The 22932-nt window shown below is 47.4% G+C and overlaps 1 protein-coding gene across 1 annotated transcript in view; it reads left to right on the top strand.

The window, feature by feature from the left end:
• Nucleotides 1-11: 11 nt before the first annotated feature.
• The window catches only part of SZT2 (SZT2 subunit of KICSTOR complex), a 51491-nt gene continuing 28570 nt past the window's right edge, over nucleotides 12-22932 (top strand). Inside the window, exons 1-11 of the mRNA XM_052638278.1 lie at nucleotides 12-87; nucleotides 11274-11399; nucleotides 11710-11883; nucleotides 12180-12350; nucleotides 15636-15767; nucleotides 16535-16676; nucleotides 17082-17188; nucleotides 20652-20862; nucleotides 21041-21211; nucleotides 21566-21800; nucleotides 21991-22120. Of these exons, the coding sequence (XP_052494238.1) occupies nucleotides 61-87; nucleotides 11274-11399; nucleotides 11710-11883; nucleotides 12180-12350; nucleotides 15636-15767; nucleotides 16535-16676; nucleotides 17082-17188; nucleotides 20652-20862; nucleotides 21041-21211; nucleotides 21566-21800; nucleotides 21991-22120 (1626 nt within the window). The 5' untranslated portion in view covers nucleotides 12-60. The remainder of the gene's footprint in view (nucleotides 88-11273; nucleotides 11400-11709; nucleotides 11884-12179; nucleotides 12351-15635; nucleotides 15768-16534; nucleotides 16677-17081; nucleotides 17189-20651; nucleotides 20863-21040; nucleotides 21212-21565; nucleotides 21801-21990; nucleotides 22121-22932) is intronic.

The raw sequence follows: 22932 nt of genomic DNA, 5'->3' as shown, positions 1-22932 counted from the left end.
GGTCAGGGGTCAGGAGCGGAGCATCGTCTCTGGCCCGGGCCGGCGCGGGAGGGCTGTGTGATGGCCTCGGAGCGCCCGGAGCCGGAGGTGAGGGGCGGGCGGGCGCAGCGCTGGGCCTGTAGATCCGAGGGGGAGGGTCCGGCGGCCAGGCGCGGCCGTGGCCTCCTCCGGGTCTGGGGGCCGCCTGGCCCTCCTGAAGGCCCAACAGTAGGATTTCCTCACCCCTACTTTCCTTGGGGAGGGCTAGAGGAGGAATTCGTGGCTCAGTTTTGTTTGCCGAAATTTAATCCACGACTCTCAACTCTAGGGCTCTTGGGTTCTTTGACCTCGTAATGGCATTCAGAAAATATGTATTTTGATCTTCTGTTGCAGTTTCAGTGGGCAGGTTTGCCGGTTGCTGCCTCATTCAAATATTGGAATGCCATAAACAGCATAAATTAACTAGGTTCTAGCGCTCATGCTATTGGAGAGCAGCTTAGATTTCATGAAAAAACGCTGGATTCAGAGTGAAACCTCGTTCTAGTATTGGCGCTGCCCTGTAGCTATCTGTGCAACTTTGGGCAAATCTTGACTTCCCGGATCCTGTTTCCTTCTTTGTAAAATATCTATCTATCTTCTGGTCTATTGTGAGGATCACACGTTTTAAATCGGAAAATGCAAATGAAGCATCCATTAAGTACGAAGGACCATGCAAGGAACTTTTGTATACATTGTGTGGTTCAGACTTGTGCAAGGAAGGTGACAATACCCATTTTCATTTACAGACAAACTAAAAATCGAGGGAAGTGAAGTACCTTACCCAAGTGCTACTCTCAGCTGGGGAGTGGCAGAGTTTTGGAATTAGAAGTCTAAAATGTCAGATTTGGAAAGAAAACATCACTAGGAGAGTTGCCCAATGTTACAGGAGAACATGTGAGTGGATGGGAAGGGTGAGAGGTGTATAATCACGTATTGAATCCTTACCTATCAAATGCTTACTGTGTCCCAGAGACCATCTTAGCACTTTACCAATGTCAAAGATTACTCTCAACCCTACGAAGTAGCCACTTATCCCCATTTTTCAGTTGAGGAAACTGAGGCACAGAGATTTTAAGAGTAACAAAGTTGCACAGCTAGTAAGTGGCAGAGCCAGGACTCCAAAACAGGTGGTCCCTTGTAGATCTTGTGTTCTTAGCCATAATGTTTACAGTGCAAAAAGAAAGTAGCCACAGGATGGTAAATCTCCAGTGCTAGGATTTGATGTAATGAGATCCAAGATTAAATACAACTATAGGAAACTACCCTATTAAAAAGGATCAAATGTGCTCACAGGGCTGGTGGAGTAGCCTAGGCATCAGAAATACCATTACTGAGGAATACTCAAGGAATTTGGAGCATGTTTTGTGGATTAAAATGAGAAGACATGGAGGGATGTTGTGAAATAAAACAAACCTTTCATGCAGATAGTCTAAAACAGCATTATCCAATAGAAACCCAATGCAGGCCATATATGCCAGTTTTGTAGTAGCCGCTTAAAGAGGTTAAAAAAAATAGGTAAAATTAATTTATAATAATATATTTTCTCTAACCCCATATTTCCAAAATAGTGCCATTTCAACATGTAATGAATATTAAAAATTATGAGATATTTAACGTTCTTCTTTTGTACCAAGTCTTTAAAATCCAGAGTGTATTTTATACTTAAGCATATGTCACTTTGGGCTAGCAATATCTCAAGTGCTCAGTAGCCACAGATAGTAATGGCTACCATACTGAGCAATGCAAATCTAAAATAACTTGAATCAACACATCTTCCTGGCAGTCTCACTCAGCCACAAGTTCATTTGTTAAATTCTTGATTTGCATTTCTGCATATCTTACCCCAGAAGGTAAAGGGAGTGAAGAGTTCTGCCCCTTGGCAGAAAAGTGACTGACTGTTAGAGGTTATTATAATCCCAAGAGAGAAAGTTTGGGCCTAGTCAGATTTAAGAAGTCATCATTCCTCAGATACTTAAATGATGTGTGCTGTTATGGACTTGGAATTGTGCTAAGTATCAGGGTGGATAGGGAGCAGTGTAAGACACTCCCTATTTTAATGGGGTGAACAAACATTGGCTTATAATAAGTGCCTCAGAGGAAAAGTACAGAGCGAGTGAGTGTTTAACAAGGGTTCTTAACGTAATTGTTAAGTGAAGTGGGTGGATCCTAAAGCCTTCTCAGAGGAATGACATTTAAGCATGGAGGAGTGGAGGGTGGCAGTGAGGAGAGGCGGAATACATTGCAGGCAAAGGAAAATTGACAATCTGAGGGGAAGGAGGAGGAGAAGGCAATGGCAACCCACTCCAGTACTCTTGCCTGGAGAATCCCATGGACGGAGGAGCCTGGTAGGCTGCAGTCCATGGGATTGCGAAGAGTCAGACACGACTGAGCGACTTCACTTTGACTTTTCACTTTCATGCATCGTTGGAGAAGGAAATGGCAACCCTCCAGTGTTCTTGCCTGGAGAATCCCAGGGACGGAGGAGCCTGGTGGGCTGCCGTCTATGGGGTTGCATAGAGTCGGACACGACTAAAGCGACTTAGCAGCAGCAGCAGAGGAGGAGGTGTGAGCCTTCAGAGAACTTAGAGGAAGCAGCTGCTCATGTGGGCTCGGTGACACTGAGAATAGCTAACACAAGTGTTTCCTGAGTCATCATCTACTACTTGGGAAATCCCTGTGAAATCGGCACAGTTATTATCCCTCTTTCACAGGTGAGGAAACTCAGGCACAGAGAGTTTAAGTAACTTCACCAAGGCCTTATTCTAATAAGCAGTGGAACCAGCGTGTGATCTCAGACTCGGGGAGGTGGGTGAGAGAGAAGACTGGTGAAGAAGATTCAGGTTGAAGCCATGCTTGAGGTTCAGGACTTTGGCATATGTACAGTGGTTCAAGGGCAGGTGAAAACTCTTGTGGAACGCTGTTAACGGAAAACAGCACAGGGTTGGAAAAGGCTTCAAGAATAATTTGTACCTTAACCACCAAGGGACAGGGGCAACAAACAAAAAAACAAATCAATGAGATGGACATTGCTCCCTTCATTCTGGCATGCATAGCGTGCAGCACATGCCTCATGTCTTATTCAGCTTGCTATGGATGGTATGTAGGCCTCAGTGAATGTTCCAGAGAATGATGGGCTTTCTCTATCATTGTCTGATTCTCTGGGTTAATTGCCACAACATCCTTCTGAAGTAAACATTCTTATTCACATGTTACAGATGAAACTGAGGCCTGGAAAAACGGACTTGTCCAAGCTTGTTAAGTAGTAGAACATATTTGAATCCAGGTCTCTGCCTTCAAAACCCTGCTTTCTCTTTGCCAGACAACTCCAATGTACTTCAAACTCGGGAGGATTCAGTATCAGGGATTAAATCTCCACGTAAGTGTCAGTGCTGTGAGAACACAACTAACTCAGGAATTCTCAACCAGTGCAGTGGAAGAGTGACTTGGGGGAGCTCATGAAGTGTAGACTCCTGAGCCCTCTCAACTCTTAATTCATTTGGTCTCAGGTGGTGCCCAGGTTTCTGCAGTTTAACAAGCACCTCAGGTGGTTCTGATGCCAGTGGGTCCTTGGATCACACTTGGAAAAATACCACTCTAGCTGCCTGAATTCTTGAGTCTTTTGGTTTCGATAAATTGCATCTTGAAAGTGAAGAAAACTTAGAGCTAATGTTTGTGAAACTGTAGTTGTTGACTTTGAAGGATGCATACAAGCGGGATGTTGCAAGAAGGCTCAAGTTAGGAAATGTTCCTGGTTTCAAGAGTGTGGATTCTGTAAGAACTGATTGATGAGCTAGACTTCAGTTTGGCCTTGAAGAGTTAGTCCGTCATTCAAAATAACCTTTGAGACAAGGTGGAGAAACAGAAGCTACACAGTAGTGGAATTAAGCAGCCTACTAATAAATAGTCTGAAGAAAGTCTTCTAATGGGACAGTGCTTGTCTGTACCCTCCATCTGCTGAATCCCCCTTTCCCTCCTTCCTTAGTCAACTCTGCTCAATCTCCAGAGCCACTTTCTCTTAAGACCCACCTCTGAGTCAGGTTACTTTGTTACATGCTCTCATAAAACCACATTCTTATCCTTAGGCACACCTAGTTTGTATTACTATAATAATTAGAGTGATTATCTGATTGGTTTGTTTGGTTTTTTTTATTGTAGGGTAAATTCTATGAGAGCAGAGTATGCCAATTTTTGCTTTCCGTCGTATCCTCAGAACCTAGCCCCATGTTGGCACATAGCAGACTGTCCGTAAATTTGTTGAGTGACAAATGGATGCATACTCACCTTACCTTTGTCCTCTTTGGACTTGGATAAGAACTTGATGGCATCGTGACTGAATCAGCAGGGAAATTCAGCTGTAAAGAGATTTACTAGAAGACAAAACAGCAGCCTAAGCTTCACAATAGAATAATAGGCTGGGTTTATCCAATGTAGTAGGACGAATTGAATAATTGTGTGTGTCCTAAAAAAGCCAGCTGCATTAGGACAGAATGGGGGATGTGTGCAGGACTTCCTCCAGACTCAAAGCAGCAGCACCTTGTTACTATTGATACATGCATTTATGTGGCACTTTTAACTTTACAATGTGCTTTCACCCATCATTGGGATAGGTGATGATATTTTATAGAGGAGGAAACTAAAGGTCAAGGCCAGAGTCTCAGCTGTCACATCACATTTTCTTTCTGTAATACTGTCATTCTATCTAAAACAAATCTGTTAAGAGTCTACACCAGAACCACCACCCCCCATTCCAGAATTGTAGAGAAGAAGATAATATTACTCAAGAACATACTAGTAGGGGGAAAAAAACTTGGTAAAAACAACTTTCATGGAGGCAAAGGAAAAATCCAAACTAGTTTTTCCACAAAGCAGATGAGGCAGGATAGGAGTTTTTCAGTATTAACTCTGGTGGGTGATATGAAGAAATTCAGGCCGCTTTGCGAATGCCTAACAAGATACTAAACAGTACAGGGAATCATGGAAAGAAAGGTTCGTTTATTAAGCCCCGAGTGGCCAAGATTTTAGTCCTAGAAGATGAAGTGACCAGGTGTCCCCAACTCTCCTTATGGTGCTGACATGTAGACCTGTGCTCTCCCTCCTTTAACCCTGGCCCAGTATGGGCCAAAAAACTCCTTTCCTGGCTATTTCCTTGCACAACTGAAACAAACTGGCATTTATTTAAAAAAATATCTTTACTCATCACCAAAGAAGAACAGGAAAATAGAATGGAGACTAGTGTTATGATGACCTCACCTTGAGAAGAGTTGTTCTGCCTATGATTGGTTTTAAGTGTTGCACTTGCTTTGCTTAGAACATAGAGTGAACTCACTCATTCAGCAAAATTGTATAGCGCATCCTATTGCCAGGCAGTGCACCAGACTCCAGGGATAGAGTGATAAACAGAAAGGGCTGCTGAACTGGGATATCCTTCTTATTCTGATAATACTGAACCCACCCCAGCCTTTTTCAAGATAAGAACCGTGGCACAGTCAACATGTAGACAAGGGAGGTCACTAAGACCACACAGCCAATCCAGAGGGAGAGGTTGCCTAGTTGATAAAAGTAACTCATTCTGAGAAAGAGGGCATGTAATTGCTGCTATTTCCTTTCAAGCTAATTAGACCCCTTTTGTCTTTTTAAGAGTTTGGCAATAAGAGCATTCAATTTGATGGGACCTTCTGAGGAGAATGATGGTTAGAAATGATAGGAAAGAACGATACCTGATTTCTCTAGCTACCAGGAATCATCCTGCAACCTACTGGTTTTTGGTGTTACCTTAAGCATCCTTGACACCGTTTTTTTGTTGTTGTTGTTACTTTGGACTTCCCTGGTGGCTCAGATGGTAAGAGTCTGCCCACAATGTGGGAGACCTGAGTTCGATTCCTAGATTGGGAAGATCTCCTGGAGAAGGAAATGGCAACCCACTGCAATACTCTTGCCTAGAAAATCCCATGGATGGAGGAGCCTGGCGGGCTACAGTCCATGGGGTCGCAAAGAGTCAGAGAGATTGAGCGACTTCACTTCCCTTCCCTACTTTGATTAATCATCAGTTCTTGGCCATCTTATTATAAAGGTTCTTTAAAGTGCAACTGAGCTCACTTGTCTTAAAGGTTAGTTCAACTGACTTTTCCCAAGACCGTCAGTGAAAGGCAGTGGTGGTTTTACATTCTAGTACAGCGCCTTGTCTCAGCAGGGAACAGGCTCAAACAGCTCACAGAAAGGCTACTTTGAGTAGCTGTGCTGTAGGCCATTGTCATCTCCCCTGGTTGTTAGGGGAGCTTTCTAAAACCTGTGGTAGCCGGGCGGGGGGGGAATTTTTTTAAATGCAGATACAATAATACTGCCCTGCTGAAAAAAGATTTAGGTAGCTTGACCTAATTCTTGGATAAAATCCAGAATGCTAGCCAGGCCCTACCTCAGGCCCGTGCAGGCTAACAGTAGTATTTCCCAAAGTGTGATTTTAGACAGTATAGCGACAATGGAGTAATAATCGCATCACATTGATGTTTAAATTGTCTTTTTGAATTATGTCACAGCATCCTTTATAAACCTCCATCATGTTCCTTCTTGTAACCATTTTAAAACTTTTCTGCTCCTGAGTCCCCAGTTTAATCCATATGTTAAGCTCATCAGGCGTGGGCTTGACTTCTGACCCTGTGCCTACAAATTCTAGACCACTAGACTATTCAGGTATGACCTAAATCAAACCACTTACGATTATACAATGGAAGTGACAAGTAGAATCAAGGGATTAGATCTGATAGAGTGCCTGAAGGACTATAGATGGAAATTCGTGACATTGTACAGAAGGCAATGATCAAGACCATCCCCAAGAAAAAGAAATGCAAAAAGGCAAAATGGTTGTCTGAAGAGGCCTTACAAATAGCTGAGAAGAGAAGCTAAAGGCAAAGAACAGGAAAGACACCTAATACCCATTTGAATGCAGAGTTCCAAAGAATAGCAAGGAGAGATAAGAAAGCCTTGCTCAGTGATCAGTGCAAAGAAGTAGAGGAAAACAATAGAGTGGGAAAGACTAGAGATCTCTTCAAGAAAATTAGATACCAAGGGAACATTTCATGCAAAGATGAGCACAGTAAAGGACAGAAATTGTATGGACCTAACAGAACCAGAAGATATTAAGAGAGGTGGCAAGAATACACAGAAGAACTGTACAAAAAATATCTTCATGACCCAGATAACCATGATGGTGTAATCACTTACCTAGAGCCAGACATTATGGAATGTGAAATCAAGTGGGCCTTAGGAAGCATCACTATGAGCAAAATTAGTGGAGGTGATGGAATTCCAGCTGAGCTATTTCAAATCCTAGAAGATGATGCTGTGAAAGTGCTACACTCAATATGCCAGCAAATTTGGAAAACTCAGCAGTGGCCGCAGGACTGGAAAAGATCAGTTTTCATTCCAATTCCAAAGAAAGGCAATGCCAAAGAATGTTCAAACTACCACACAATTGCACTCATCTCACACGCTAGCAAAGTAATGCTCAAAATTCTCCAAGCCAGGCTTCAACAGTACGTGAACCATGAAATTCCAGATGTTCAGGCTGGGTTTAGGAAAGGGAGAGGAACCAGAGATCAAATTGCCAACATCAATTGGATCATTGAAAAAGCAAGAGAGTTCTAGAAAAACATCTGCTTTATTGACTGTGCCAAAGCCTTTGACTGTGTGGATCACAACAAACTGGAAAATTCTTCGAGAGATGGGAATAGCAGACCACCTGACCTGCCCCCTGAGAAATCTGTATGCAGGTCAAGAAGCAACAGTTAGAACTGGACATAGAACAGCAGACTGGTTCCAAATAGGGAAAGGAGTATGTCAAGGCTGTATGTTGTCACCCTGCTTATTTAACTTATATGCAGAGTACATCATGCAAAATGCTGGGCTGGGTAAAGCACAAGCTGGAATCAAGATTGCTGGGAGAAATGTCAATAACCTCAGATATGCAGATGACACCACCCTTATGGCAGAAAGCAAAGAAGATGTAAAGAGCCTCTTAATGAAAGTAAAAAAGCTAGCTTGAAGCTCAACGTTCAAAAAACTAAGATCATGGCATCCAGTCCCATCACTTTATGGCAAATAGATGGGGAAACAATGGAAACAGTGAGAGAGTACTTTTTGGGGATTCCAAAATCACTGCAGATGGTGACCACAGCCATGAAATTAAAAGATGCTTGCTCCTTGGAAGAAAAGCTATGACCAACCTAGACAGCATATTAAAAAGCAGAGACATTACTTTGCTGACAAAGGTCTGTCTAGTCAAAGCTAGGGTTTTTCCAGTAGTCATGTATGGATGTGAGAGTTGGACTATAAAGAAAGCTGAGCACCAAAGAATTGATGCTTTTGAACTGTGGTGTTGAAGAAGACTCTTGAGAGTCCCTTGGACTGCAAGGAGATCAAACCAGTTAATCCTAAAGAAAATTCTGAATATTCATTGGAAGACTGATGCTGAAACTCCAATACTTTGGCCACCTGATGCGAAGAACTGACTCATTGGAAGAGACCCTGATGCTTGGAAAGATTGAAGGCAAGAAGAGAAGGGGACGACAGAGGATGAGATGGTTGGATGGCGTCACTGACTTGATGGACATGAGTTTGAGCAAGCTCCAGGAGTTGGTGATGGACAGGGAAGCCTGGCATGCTGCAGCCCATGGGGTCGCAAAGAGGTGGACATGACTGAGCGACTGAACTGAACTACAAATTCTGCTAAGCTGCCTAACTTTTTTGGATCTCCACTTACTTCTGTTAAATGTTTTGTGTGAAGACTGAATGTGGTTACCTAGGTAAAGGGCCTAGTGTTGAGCCTGGTCATAACTTGTAATAGTTGACTTCTGTTGTGTTCTAACTAAGTGCCACGCACTGTGCTGAGGACTTCATATGTGTAGTTTGCCGTCATCCTCAGAACAACGCAATTCAATTGGTATTAGGATTGGTGCTGGTAAATCTGATACCAGTACTATCTTTATTTTACAAATGAGGACACCGAAACTTATATAGGTTAAGTACCTTTCCCACAATCTCACTGCTAATAGGAGGCTGAATTAGGATTCAAACCCAGTCTGAATCTGAAGTTCTTATACTTAACCTCTACAGTGTTCTATTAAATGTATTTTAGGTTTTCAATAAATGTGTTTCTTCCCTCTTCTTCTACTCTCATCCCTGCCATTTTCCAGTGTCTCTTTCTGTATCTCTTTCCCTAAACTTTAAACTTTTTATTTTGTATTGGGATTTAGCCCATTAAAAATGTTGTGGTAGTTTCAGGTGAACAGTGAAAGTACTCAGCCATATACATATACTTGTATCCGTTGTTTCTATATCTCTTTATTCTTGCCTTCTGTCTTGGAGAGAAAGGTCTTTCTTCATCATTAGTCGTTGCATCTCTACTCTCCAAACTCTTCTCCAGCATCAGATATCCATCATTATTGCTTTTCCAGGACTTTTTCCATCTCTTCTCCATGGGTATTTCCCCATTATTGGAGAGAAAAAAATCTTCATTTCAGCATCCCATTTCTCAACCGGATATCACTGACTTTTGCTCACTTCCTCGTAGCCTGGCATTTCCCCCCTCACTAGGAACATGGGAAGAGAAATTTGCAGTTTGTCTAAGTAGGAGGAGAGTAATCTTTTCATCTGAGACAAGAGTAAGGGAGTAAAGGATGTTACTGATAAGGGTTAATCTTGAGGACACATTGAAGAGTTCAGGCCCACTGACCCTTATTTCTCTGCAAAACAATAGGCAGGTTTATCTGGTGGGACCACGGGAGCTGACAGATTGGAGAACCTAAGGGGACTAAGGAAAGGTTGCTGACCAGGCAAAGGTAAAATGATTGTAACGTTCACTAGAAGTGGCACCACTGACAAGGTGGAAAGTTTCTTTCCGTCAGAGTATACAGCTGGTGCAGTGTATGTGTGGATAAGGAAGAAAGTTAAATTCATCCTGAGTCAAGAGTTGCTGCTGCTGCTGCTGCTGCTGCTAAGTCGCTTCAGTCGTGTCCGACTCTGTGCGACCCCATAGACGGCAGCCCACCAGGCTCCCCCGTCCCTGGGATTCTCCAGGCGAGAACACTGGAGTGGGTTGCCATTTCCTTCTCCAATGCGTGAAAGTGAAGTCACTCAGTCGTGTCCGACTCTAGCGACCCCATGGACTGCCGCCCACCAGGCTCCTCCATCCGTGGGATTTTCCAGGCAAGAGTACTGGAGTGGGGTTCCATTGCCTTCTCCGGAGTCAAGAGTTGGGCCAGGCTTTTGTCGCGACAGGTGAGGACACAGGCAAGGGAACAGATGGTCGTTAGGACACAGTTGAACCGACTGCCTGTGAGGCAACAGAAGGAAGGAACTGGAGCGTTGACAGCTGAGAAGGGTGGGGAGGGAGACTGTGACCCACAGAAGCTGGGCTTTGAGGTCTTCAGTAGGCTTGCCATCCACCCAGTGAAGAGCTCTCACTACCTGCTGTTGTCAAGACTTACTAGGAGGAACTGCTGGGCATTATTGAGTGTCTGTTCTGTTTTAAGCGATTTGCTAAGCACAGGGACGCAAAAATAGAGCAAGATGCAATCCCTGCCCTCAAAGAACTTAGAGTTTATAGGAGAAACTTACATATTCAGTGAAATGTACAAAGGTCACTTGATCTGCATAGATGTCTGTAGAGGAGAAATGGGAACCAAGAGATGAGAATTGAATCCTTGGGAAGCCCATTGCACTGCAGTGGGGGTAACCATTTCACTTCTGCTGCCTTGCCTCTCGGTAATGGATTCTGAGCTTTTTGGACAAGTTACTTGCACTGTGATCTATATTTACTAGGAACTAGTGGATTTTTAAAAAATACTTACTTGGCTGTGCCAGGTCTTAGTTGTGGCCACATGAATCTTTAGTTGCAGCATGTGAACCCTTAGTTGAGGCACATGGGCCCCAGTTCCCTGTGTGCATGCTAAGTCACTTCATTCATATCCGATTCTTTGTGACCCCATGGACTGTAGCCCACCAGGCTCCTCTGTCCATGGGATTCTCCCAGCAAGAATACTAGAGAGGGTTGCAGTGTCCTCCTCCAGAGGATCTTCTGACCCAGGGATCAAACCTGTGTCTCCTGCATTGCAGGCAGATTCTTTACCCACGGAGCCACCTGGCAAGCCCCTAGTTCCCTGACCAGGGATCAGACCCAGGCCGCCTACATGGAGAGCACCAGGGAAGTCCCTGGGACTAGTGAATTTTTATAGATTTTAAAAATATTTCTTTATCCCTAGGTGGAAGAAGCTGGGCACGTGTTCCTATTGATGAAAAAGGATTATCGAATCTCCCGAAATGTTCGCCTGGCTTGGTTCCTCAATCACCTGCACCAGACTGTGCAGGCCACACCCCAAGAGATGCTGGTGAGGCCCAGAGATATGCACAACATGAGGGCTGACCCCGAGGATCTGTTTTTTCTTTTTTTTTTTTTAGAAGAGTGCTGGAAGCAGGAGGGGAGACTAACTCTTGAGGGATCCAATTCGAGGAGGGGCAAGTGACTTTGGCCACAAGATTTCACAGGGGAAATACTGTCTAGTCATTTTTCCAGCTTGGAGAAGCACTTGGTTGGGTTGCGGGAGGTAGAGCCAGTGGTGTGTCATTTTGGGTCTGGAAGTCAGGTCCTGGAGAGAAAGGGGTACTTCCCTGACTCTTCCCTCTTCTCTCCATCATCAGCTTCAGTCTGAGCAGGAGCTGGAAGTCCTCAGTGTCCTGCCTCCTGGGTGGCAGCCAGATGAGCCAGTGGTCCCCAGGCCCTTCCTCCTTGTACCATCCACCCGGGTCACCTTCCTGGCCTGGCAGTATCGGTTTGTCATTGAGCTGGACCTCAGCCCATCCACTGGCATTGTGGTAAGGGGTTGGTTGAGGGGAGGCAGTGGGAAGAAAGGATTGGGTAGGAAGTGAGGAGTAAGAAGAGGCAGCCTGAGATAAGTGAAAAATGATCCCACAGTGGTACCACTGTGGAAAGGAGACAGGTGTGTGAAGGGATGGTGGGTGTTTGAAGACAGAGCCCGTCCCATCTGTGCACTGTGTTGGGGGGTATGATCAACCTTAAGAATCTCAACCCCGGAAGCTGCTTATATCTGCCCTCTGCTCGGGGCTGTGTTTGGTTACCCTTGAGAGACCTTTCTTTGCACTGCCCTCAGGATGATTCCACAGGGGAGATCTTGTTTGATGAAGTTTTCCACGCCCTCTCCCGCTGCCTAGGCGGGCTGCTCCGGCCCTTCCGAGTGCCTGGATCTTGTATCAACTTCCAGCCTGAGGTCTACGTCACTATCCAGGCCTACTCCTCCATCATTGGCCTGCAGTCCCATCAGGTATTGCATCCTTTCTCCATGTCTGTATCCTCAGACCTAATTTTGGGTGGTCCACTGACCAAGTCCTTATCCCGTCTCTACTCTCCATGCCCAAAGTCCCCAGCCCTCCTCAAACCTATTCCTAGTCATCTCTGCAAGTCTCTCTCCTCTTTAAAAGTGTTGCTCTGGCCTTAAAGGGCCTTCCCTTAAGCATCAGGTGAGTTGGCACTGACTGGACAAATGCCTCTCTCATTGCTCCTCCAAGTCTCTGGTTCTGCTCCCGGATGTCTCTTTTCTCTCCCCTGCCCCTTTTAGTTCCATCGGAAGGCTGGATACTGTCGTAACTCCTTGCACTACCTCTAGAAGATGGTCTTTTGGGACAGTTTTGTGGTTTTGAAATATAACAAAGACCCAAAAACATAATTTCTTCCAAGGAAAGAGGAGGGCCATTTTTCTTCTGAGCCCTGCGAGCTGTCGGGTGTTAATGCTGACCATACAGATAATTACAGGCTTATCCAACACCCAGACAGGCTATCAGAAGGCACTCCTTTTGGAGAATGGTCAAGTCTGTTACTAGAATATCTGTTTTGGGCTTAGATAAGTATTGACCCAGTTTCCCCTCATCTGCTTGTAACCACACTTAACTCATTGGTAGGGGCTTACCCTGAAACTGTCCCTGATGGCTCCATTGTCAGCTTAGCTATCAAACTGGCTTTGAGAGAGGAGGATGCAAGAAACAGCATCTGAGAAGCTGAGATATGCATATGGCCTTTGGTACACGCCTGGGTCCCAGCCCTCTACCCAGGATTAAAGTGTTCTCCTAGTGCTGGTGTTAGGACTGTTGGTGGTAGACCACATCCCCAGGCAGAGATCAGGCTTTACAGGCACTCACGGTCAAGGTGAGAAAAGTTTAGATGTTAGGTAATCGCTCAACACTTGGTTCACTTTGATAAACACTTAGTGAAGCCCAATCGATGCCAGGCCTGGGCTAGGTCCTGGATGAATCAGACCCTGTTCCTGTCCTACTGGGAGGGGTTGAGAGCTTAGTAGGGTAGACATATATTAAAAGAGATAATTTCAGTTGAAAGTGATAAGGGCACCGATAAGTTATGACTCAGGTGCTGTGGGAGCACCTAGCCAGCCTGGAGCAGCAGCAGGAGAGACTTTTGGACCAAGACATGTGAACTGAGTCTTGAAGGATGAATTGATGTTAATTATTTAAAACAGAGGAAATGGGCTTTCCAGGCAGAGGGGCCAGCAGAAGCAAAGACAGAGAGCGGTGAAACTGTGCTGTCGGTCACAGGGGTTATAGGGAGCTACATGTTACTCAGCTGGACACAATGAAGATTGAGTGATGGGAGGGTCAGGAGGGTGGTAAAGGGGAGAGAGAGAAGCGGGGGCAGAATTATGAAACACCTTGGATGTCATGGCTAAGAGCTTGCACTTTATTCTACAGGGGAGTTTGGGGGTAAAGAGCATCTGTATCTGCAAATGCCTCATGTGCTTCCTTGCTGTACCCCTTACCAGCTGTGTGCTTTTGTGCAAGTTACTTAACTTCTCTGTGCATCTGGGTCTTTTCTCCAAAATGGGGATGTCACCAATATTGCATGGTGACTGAATTAATACATGTCAAGCATTTATTAATAAAACAGTGCCTGTCACACAGAAAATGTGCAAATGTTAGCTACTGAAATTATTAGTCACAGGTAGGAGAGAAATGTTGGAGGTTTGGAATGTCAGTGACAGGATCAGATGTGTCCATTAGGAAGATGACAGTTGTCTGTGGCCAGTGAGAATTGGGGGCAAATTCTGGACTAGGGAGAACAAGCAGAAGATTATTACAGCATGGCAGAGGAGGTGAGTTCTGAACAAGGACAGCCACTGTGGAGAAGACGAGGACTGAGAACTTAGGGAAGCCTCCAGGGCCACTTGTCACTAAGTCAGCTAAGACGTGAGGCAACTTCCTCAAGATGCATCCTGCTGTTTTTCAAAACAAAAAGTTGTCACAGTTATACTATATGCCCTTTGAAGGAGATTTGGAAAATATATAAAATATATATTTTTTAAAACCTACAGAACTTGATCATAATATACCTCCCAGAAATAGCTATTTTTGACATGTTGTGGAATGTCTGTCTTCTCTTTGAGTATGCATTTATTTCCCTCATCACCACTACTCAGTCCAGAGACAGAAGAAACGTCAAGCTTATTCCAAACACCCAGTTCTACCTCCTGCTCTTTTAACATATGATCTGGGCATTTTTTCCACATCACTAAATATTTTTTGAAAACACAGTTTTAAATGACTGCTTCTCTTGGTATTTTATCGTATTTTCCGTCATTATATATTTAGCCAAACCGTTGTTGGACCCTTAGGTTGACTCAGTTTTCACTCTTCTGAACAATACAGCTCTGAACATTTTGCTCCTCTTTTCACAGCCCCAGTTCCCAGTCTGCCCCTCCTCTCGGTCAGGCCTTCAGTTGTCCAGAGTCCTGCTCTGCCCTCTGCTGGCTGTCCCCACGCACTGGCCCCGTTCTGAATGGAGAGTGAAGAAGTAGCTGTTGGGTGGGCGGGCAGGGGATGGGGAGAAGTGGGCAGATTGTCGGAGTCTGATGAGGACAGGGAGAGAGGAGAGGTCCCAAGGCCACCACCGGGGCCGCCAGGTCTGTATAAAACTTTTAGGATGGGAGAACTTACTCATGTTGAATGTAGAAGGAAGGAAACCCCATGGAGAGGGAACCAAGATGTTAGACAGACAAAAGATCCAAGGTTAGATGGAGATACTAGCTTTGGGGAGAGAAAAGAGGAAGAGGAATCTTCTTCGGACCCTGGAAGGAAGAACAAGAACACAGGTAGATGCAAAGGACTGGCCAATGCTGAGGGCGTTTCCGGTGGGTCAGAGAGTAGTGCACCCTGAGGTTAGGGTGAGTGGGGAGTTCCTGTTGACTGGTTTCCTTTCTTTGTGAAAATGGTGGCTGGGAGTTATCTGCTAAGGGTAAAGAGAAGGAAGGAACACTCGTTGGGGAAATAAGATTCTAAGCTTAAGAAAAAGAAAACATCCAGAGCAGCTTCTGTGTGCAGTGCTTGGAAATCAACAAGAATAAGAATGTGCGTTTCCTGGCCAGATAGGGCAGCTTGTAGACAATGTCCTGGAGGCCAAGATGGAGGAAACTGGGAGATGTTAGTGGCGCCCCCACGCGGGAGCTTGGGGCAGCCCAGTGTGGCGAATAAAGAGGGAGGCCAGAGGGGTACTGCCCAGCGTCCCCCTGCCGTTCACATACCGCTCTTTCCCTTGTGCGTCTCAGGTGCTGGTCCAGGGCTGCCTTTTGGACCCTTCCCAGCGGGAGGTGTTCTTGCAGCAGGTGTATGCGCAGCTCTGTCTCTTTGAGGATAAGGTGGCCACCATGCTACAGCAGCAGTATGACCCCCAGAACCAGGTATGTGGGAGAGAAAGCAGGTAGAGGCCGTGGAGAAGGAGGAGCTGTTAAGGGACAGAGGGGACAGAGGAAGGGCAAGCCAAACGTCATAGAGGGAAGAGACAGCAGAAAAAAAGGGCAAAAAGCCGGGGGCAGAGGGCACCAAGCGAAGAAGTGCTGGTGAGTGCGCACAGCAGGTTCCCTGTTGAAGAGGCTTACCAGACTCCCCAAGGCACACACTGTGGCGGGGAGAAAATGTGGAGGCTGTTTGCTTGTGTTTTTTCAGTCCTGAATCTTCTCCCCCCGTGGATCTGAGAAGCTGATTGTGGGTGACTTTGATTTCTACTATTTTGTATAATCTGGGATAAAGCTGCTTGGGTTCACCACAGTGCCCGCTCTTATTCTTTTAGATATCTGAGAAGTAGCCAGGCAGATGGCAGGTCTGTGTGTCTGAAGACTTAATTCGATTGATGTATTAATATGTATCATAATGGCAATGGAAGAATACGGAAAGGGGGCCTTACTGGCAAAAGGTGGGGAAGGCCTGCTCCAGGACAGTGTGGTGCTTCAGCTGGTGCTGGACGGCTTGCCCATCTGAGGATCTGCCTCCAAGCACACAGCAGGGGAAGGAGCATAGTCAGGACTTGGCCATACAGTAGGGGAACTGGAGAGCTCATAGGATTAGGCGTGTCTGGCGTGGGCAGTGCTAGACTATCAATTCTGGCTTTGCTGTGGATGGGGTAGCAGCGCCATCTGTCCCATTCAATCTTTTCTGTGACTTGGGCCAGACGGAGGACCAGTCCCCAGACTCAGGGGAGCCCTCAGGCCGGAAAGCGGGCGTTTCCATGGTGACAGCTGATCTTGGGCTGGTCAGTATGATTCGTCAGGGCATCCTGGCGCTGCAGCTGCTGCCCTCCAACTCCAGTGCAGGTCAGTAGGAGGAATGTTGGTGAGACTGGGGAAAGGGGGGTACAGGAAGGGTGGTGGTATTATCAGCAAAGATAGAAGTTCCAAAGGATTAGTGGGCTGCAGGGAAGCATGTCTATTTCCTTGTTTGTGAAAGGTAAGTGTTCAGTAGTGTGTATCTCGAGTAGCCCCAGCTCTGACAACCAGCAGGGATCCTGGTGGGAAGGAGCAGAGCTCCAAGATCACCTCTTGGGAGGAGTTTGGGACCCAGCCCTCGAGAGGTTGGAGCAGGAGGGAAGGGGAGAAGGAAAGGGATTGGAGGATTATAAAACACAGTGGTTGGTGGACACTGAGGTCCTGTCCCTTGGGCGCCTCCCTGTGACTGATCTGGAGGGACCCCAGGTCTGAGTCTGATGCTTTCTGCTCCAGGTATCATTGTGATCACAGATGGAGTGACCAGTGTCCCCGATGTTGCTGTCTGTGAGACGCTGCTGAACCAGCTTCGCAGTGGCACTGTGGCCTGTTCTTTTGTGCAGGTAAGGACTTTCTGGGAAGGAGAGGAAAGTATCATACCTTACCAGGTGGAATGTGGCTGGTTACTTTCTTGTAGGCAGTGGTTTCCCAGGTAGCATAGTTCTAGAGGGATGGTGGGGATGGGGATGGAGCATCATGTCTAGAACAGGATATTAAACTGGTGGGAGAGGATTCTCATCTTTGTTCTTTCCTTAGGATGTGAGAGACAGCATGTTGTAGTAAGAAGAATGCAAAATTTGCTGTCTGGCAGTCAGTTCCAGTCCCACCTCCCTCATTAGATTAGTTATTCCTGTTTCGGTTTCAAGGGTCAGAAAACCCAGCTCAAACTAGCTTAAGCAGAGGAGGGAGTATATTCAGGGAGCTGCAGCCAGTTTGGATTGACAGGCTATAGGATAGAAGGCAGAGAGCTGTGGAAAGTGAGGCTAGAGGGTAGGCATAGGCCAGAGCATGGAAAGGTGCTTCTGCCGTGTTAGAGGAGTTCCAGCATAATTGTGTGGGTGATGCTGATGGAGGGAAGGAAAGTCACTTACTGGGTTTGTGTTTTATAAATGTCACTCATTGCTGGGGGAGGGACAAGAGTGGAGGCGGGGAGGCTGTTAATTGTAGTGGTCAGGTGAGAGGATCAGGACTTAAACTAGGGGAATTCAGGGTAAGAGAGAATGGGGGGTAGCATTAAGGAAATGAAGGGGCGGCATCAACATGACTTAACGATTAGCGAGATGTGAGGGGTGAACGAGAAAGAGGGGCTAAGGGCGTCTCCAAGTTTCTGACTTCACTGATGACTGGGAGCCAGCAGAGTCAACAGAGCTGCAGTTGGGGTGGAGTGCGGACAGGATGATGAGTCCAGGTGTGTGCATGTTGTTCCAGGCGCCTGGGTGTCAGCTTTGGAGTTAGGCGTGCCTGGCCGGAATCGACTCCACTTGCTGGCTGTGTGATGTGGACACACCACTTCACTTCTTAGGTGGATTCATTTGTAAACGGAGGTTGTAATAGCACCTTCCTCAGTGGGTGAGGCGATGCATTTGAAGGGTTTAGCATAGGGCAGAATTACGCAGTAAATGACTGCCGTTCGTAGCGGTTAGCAGCCGGACATGTAGACCAGATACTCAGGAGTCCACACTAACTGAGAGATAGTTAGGAATTGGGCAGCCTATACATGGCATTTGAGAATAGATAAGGGTCCCCAAAGAACTTGGGGGCTACTGAGGTTTAAAGATCTTTCATAGAGAGGGGCCCAGCAAAGAATGAAGAGGAAATAATCAGACAGAAACCAGAAGGCTCTGGTGTCAAGAATTTCAGGGTTTGAGGGGAAAAAGGAGTACTTAACAGCATGAGAGGCAGTAGAGAGATCATGTACAACGAGGAATGAAAAGTGCCCTTTGGGGTTGGCAGTTAGGTTATAGAAATTTTTTTCGAGGCTACTATAGTCCAGAGGCGGTGAGAGAAATGATTGCAGTGCGTGGAAGAGTGGATAGAAGGGAAGGATGTAGAGACAAGTGTTGGCATGTGGAATCTGGTTGTTCAGATCAAGGGAGGAGCAAGTGTGCTCGAGAGAGAGAACGGCAGCCTGAGGGGAGGATAGTGTGGAAAGAGAGGGGTGTTCTGACTTGTGTTTTAAGCTAGAGACTTCATGTTTCCAAAGGGCCATAGTGGAGCAGAGTTTGAAAATAAAGGAAAGGAAGCTGGATGGAGCAAAGTCCCTAAATTAAGAGGAGGGCGTTGGCTCAAAAAATAAGTTGAGGGATTCTTGGAGCAGAAGAGTGTCCTTGCTTCTCTGAGACTAGGATAGAAGTGAAGACATGTACTGTGAGGGAGGGAGGCAGAGCTGAGGAGGAGGAATGGCGCCTGAAGGACCAGCTGGATGGGGTGCCATACGCTTTGATGTAGCGCCACCCTACACAACTATGCAGTTTTTCTTCCATTTGGGATTCAACCCGTCCATCCTAGAGGAGACCAGTCCCGGGTGTCCATTGGAAGGACTGATGCTGAGGCTGAAACTCCAGTACTTGGGCCACCTCATGCAAGGAGTTGACTCATTGGAAAAGACTGATGCTGGGAGGGATTGGGGGCAGGAGGAGAAGGGGACGACAGAGATGGCTGGATGGCATCACCGACTCGATGCACATGAGTTTGAGTGAACTCAGGGAATTGGTGATGGACAGGAAGGCCTGGCATGCTGCAGTTCATGGGGTCGCAGAGTCGGACACGACTGAGCAACTGAACTGAACTGAAGATCTCATTTGGGATCTGGGTATAGAGCTTGTGATCCTAGTTGGGGTTTCCAGGTGGAAGCAGAAAAAAGGTGAGGAGGGCCTGGGAGTTGAGAATGTTGCATAAGAAATTGCTTGAACATGCAGTCCAGGCTGGGTTGCGAAAAGAGGCCCAGGAGGACGTGGATAGATTTGAAAAGAGCAGTGGTTCAAGGCCTGGGAGTGTTAATGGGATCAAAGAGCAGCAGGAGGAGGAGGATGAAAGGAACTTAAAAATGGGACAGAGTTATGTGTAATCAGGGATGTGGCGATTGAGTTCACAAAGAGGAAGTAGTTCCAGGTGAAGCCAGGGGCCAGTGTGTAGCTATGGGGCAGGTGAGTGGAATAAAGTTCTTGGAGATGAGGGTTAAGGAGCTGAGTGGCCAGGAAATTGAATGAACCATCTGTAGGTGTCCCCACCTCTGGTCTCTAAAGCCTGATGATCTGAGGTGGAGCTGATGTAATAATAATAATAGGAATAACTGGCACAGTAAATGTAATACAGTTGAATCATCCTGAGACCATCCCCCTCAACCCTGGTTCATGGGACAATCGTCTTCCATGAAATTGGTCACTGGTGCCAAAAAGGTTGGGGACCACTAAATTCTAGAGTGTACCTCCAAAGGACCAGCTAGTAAACATTTCAAGCTTTGTGGGCCATGTGGTTGTCCGAGCTACTCAGCTGCGCTCTTGTAGCCTGAAAGCAGGCATGGACAGTAGGAAAGATGAATGGGTGTGCTGTGTTCCCATAAAAGTTTATTTACAAAAACAGAGGCTAGGCTAGGTTTGACCGCAGGTTGTATGTGGTTCGCCAGTCTCTGATCTGTAGGTTTAGTGCTCACACTACGGTCCACAGACCAGCAGCCTTGGCATTGCCAGGGAGCTTGTTAGAAACGCGAACTCTTAGGCTCCCAGCCCAGGCCTCCGGGTTTTGTGTGCACCCTAAGGTTTGAGAAGCACCCTGTCAGATGCTGCAGTCTTGAGATGATAGGAATTTGGTGAGCCATTGGCCAGAATCTCAGTGAGTGGGGTCAGGCTGGTATTTGATGTGGGGCGAGAGGGGTGTGGCCAGCTGCCGTTGGCTTCAGACAGAAGGGCTCAGGGAAGGAAAGCTGCAGCTGTGCTGGGGTGTGAGCCGCCACGCAGCCCAGCCTCTTGCACTCTCTTCTCCGTTGCCTCTCTCGGAGCTAGGTCTCTACTTGCTCCCTTTCTTCAGGTGGGAGGAGTTTACTCTTATGACTGCAGTTTTGGCCACGTACCCAACGTGGAATTGATGAAGTTCATCGCCATGGCAACATTCGGCTCCTACCTGTCCACTTGTCCTGAGCCCGAACCAGGCAACCTGGGTCTGACTGTCTACCACCGGGCATTTCTCCTCTACTCCTTCCTGCGCAGCGGGGAAGCCCTGAACCCTGAATATTACTGCGGTGAGGGGCAGACTAGGGCAGGTGTGGGAACCGGGGGACCCTAGTGTGGACCCAGAGATGATGCAGGGATCTGTCCAGGGCTCGGGTCCCCGGGCAGTGTAACTGGGCTGACTTCACCCTGTTCTCCGTCAGCTAACAGATAACATTGTCCCCCGCCCGCCCCACCCCCGTCCCCTAGGCTCTCAGCACCGCCTGTTTAATGAGCACTTGGTCTCCGCAAGCAGCAACCCTGCCTTGGCCCTGCGCCGGAAAAAGCACACTGAGAAGGAGGTTCCGGCTGACTTGGTCAGCACCGTGTCTGTGCGGCTTCGAGAGGGCTACAGCGTCCGAGAGGTCACACTGGCCAAAGGTAAGGTCCAGGCCCTGCCGTATCCCACACATCTAGACAGAACAGGAGAGCCCCGTGTACCATGCACGGCAGACTCCGCCTGTCAGTTGAGCTGGGCTTACTTCTCTTAGCATTTAGCTTCCCAGTTCCATCTCCTTCTGTTCCAGGTGAGTCAGCTGAGAGTGGTGTAGTGTCCTGGACTTAGCTTTGTTTTCAGATTTTGCCTGCAAACTTCAGTTTGTGTCAGTTGGTAGGCTCTGGGCCTGCACTCTGTGGAACCAGGCTTGGAACCTTTGGCTAGAGTTCCATGCTGTAGGTGGAGGTTGCGGACAAGACTCAGCCCCAGGCCCTCTTCCCCTCCTGCTTCCCCTGAAGGCGGGTCCCAGCTGGAGGTGAAGCTGGTGCTGCTGTGGAAACACAACATGCGCATTGAGTATGTGGCTACTGCACCCTGGCCCCTGGAGCCTGAGGGCCCTCGAGGCACCCGGGTGGAAGTGACAATGGAAGGCGGTTATGACATCCTGCATGACGTGTCCTGTGCGCTGAGACAACCCATTCGCTCACTGTATCGCACCCACGTTATCCGACGGTTCTGGAACACACTGCAGAGGTAAGCAAGGTCACCGCTCAGTGACGGAGGCCCCACTTGCTGTGTGGAGGGGTGGATGTGTGAAAGCGGGGTCTGGAGAGAGTCACCCTGAGCACTCGGGGCTTGTGTCCAGACTCCCACGTGCCCCTGGGGCTCCCCTCCCCTGACTCTCCAGAGGCTGGGGAGGCTCAGGGTGGCCCTTGCTCTGCAGCATTAACCAGACGGACCAGATGCTCGCCCACCTGCAGTCCTTCTCCTCCGTCCCAGAACACTTCACGCTGCCCGACAGCACCAAGAGCGGAGTGCCTCTCTTCTACATCCCACCCGGCTCCACCACCCCGGTGAGGGGCCCTGACGCACATTCTCCCTGTCCTGTGCTCACCCTCTGGAGCCCAGAAGCACGTTCATTTTCCTCACCTCTGAGGCCCCCAAACCAGGACCCTGAACTTGAGCCTTCAGAGCCCCCTCCTCCCCACCCCCACTGCCCCCCCAGGGGAGGAAAGAGTCTCTAGAGAAAGGTGGCCCCCAACAGATCATTGGAGTCAAAGGTCAGGACTCGCAGAATGTCTCGGTAGTGGTCTCCCAGCCAGCTGCAAGCCCTCTCGCCATCTCCACACGCATCCTCCAGCCTCCCCCACACTTCCAGCCAACCACTGACTGCTGTGCTTCTCAAGGACTGTGGCTCCATTTGTCCTTTGCTTTCTCCACACTTGGCCTCAGCCATCCGCCTAGCACTGAGGGGCTGGGGGCTTATTCTAGTGAATCATACCCTCATCCTAAGGTCCTGCCATCACTCAGAGGCTTTCCCCCAAAGTCAGTGATGGAAGTTTCATCCTGTGTCTGGATTCATCTTTAAGAGGCCACGCAGCCTGTCCCTGGGGTCGTTTGTCTTAATCTAGCCAGTGGTCCCCAACCTTTTTGGCACCAGGGACTGGTTTTGTGGAAGACAATTTTTCCACAGACTTGGGTTTGAGGGAGTCGTTTTGGAATGATTCAAGTACATTACATTTATTGTGCATTTTATTTATTACTATTATTTCAACATTTCCAGCTCAGACCATTAGGCATGAGATTCTAGAGGCTGGGGGCCCCTGACCTAGCCTTCATATTGAAGGCAGTTTCTGCCTCTGTCCCAGGCGGGGCTGAAGGTTCC

Source organism: Budorcas taxicolor, chromosome 3 (genome assembly GCF_023091745.1).
Source record: "Budorcas taxicolor isolate Tak-1 chromosome 3, Takin1.1, whole genome shotgun sequence".
NCBI classification, from domain to species: Eukaryota; Metazoa; Chordata; class Mammalia; order Artiodactyla; family Bovidae; genus Budorcas; species Budorcas taxicolor.
The sequence above is the reverse complement of the archived record's forward strand: the minus strand, read 5'-3'. Positions and strand labels throughout refer to the sequence as shown.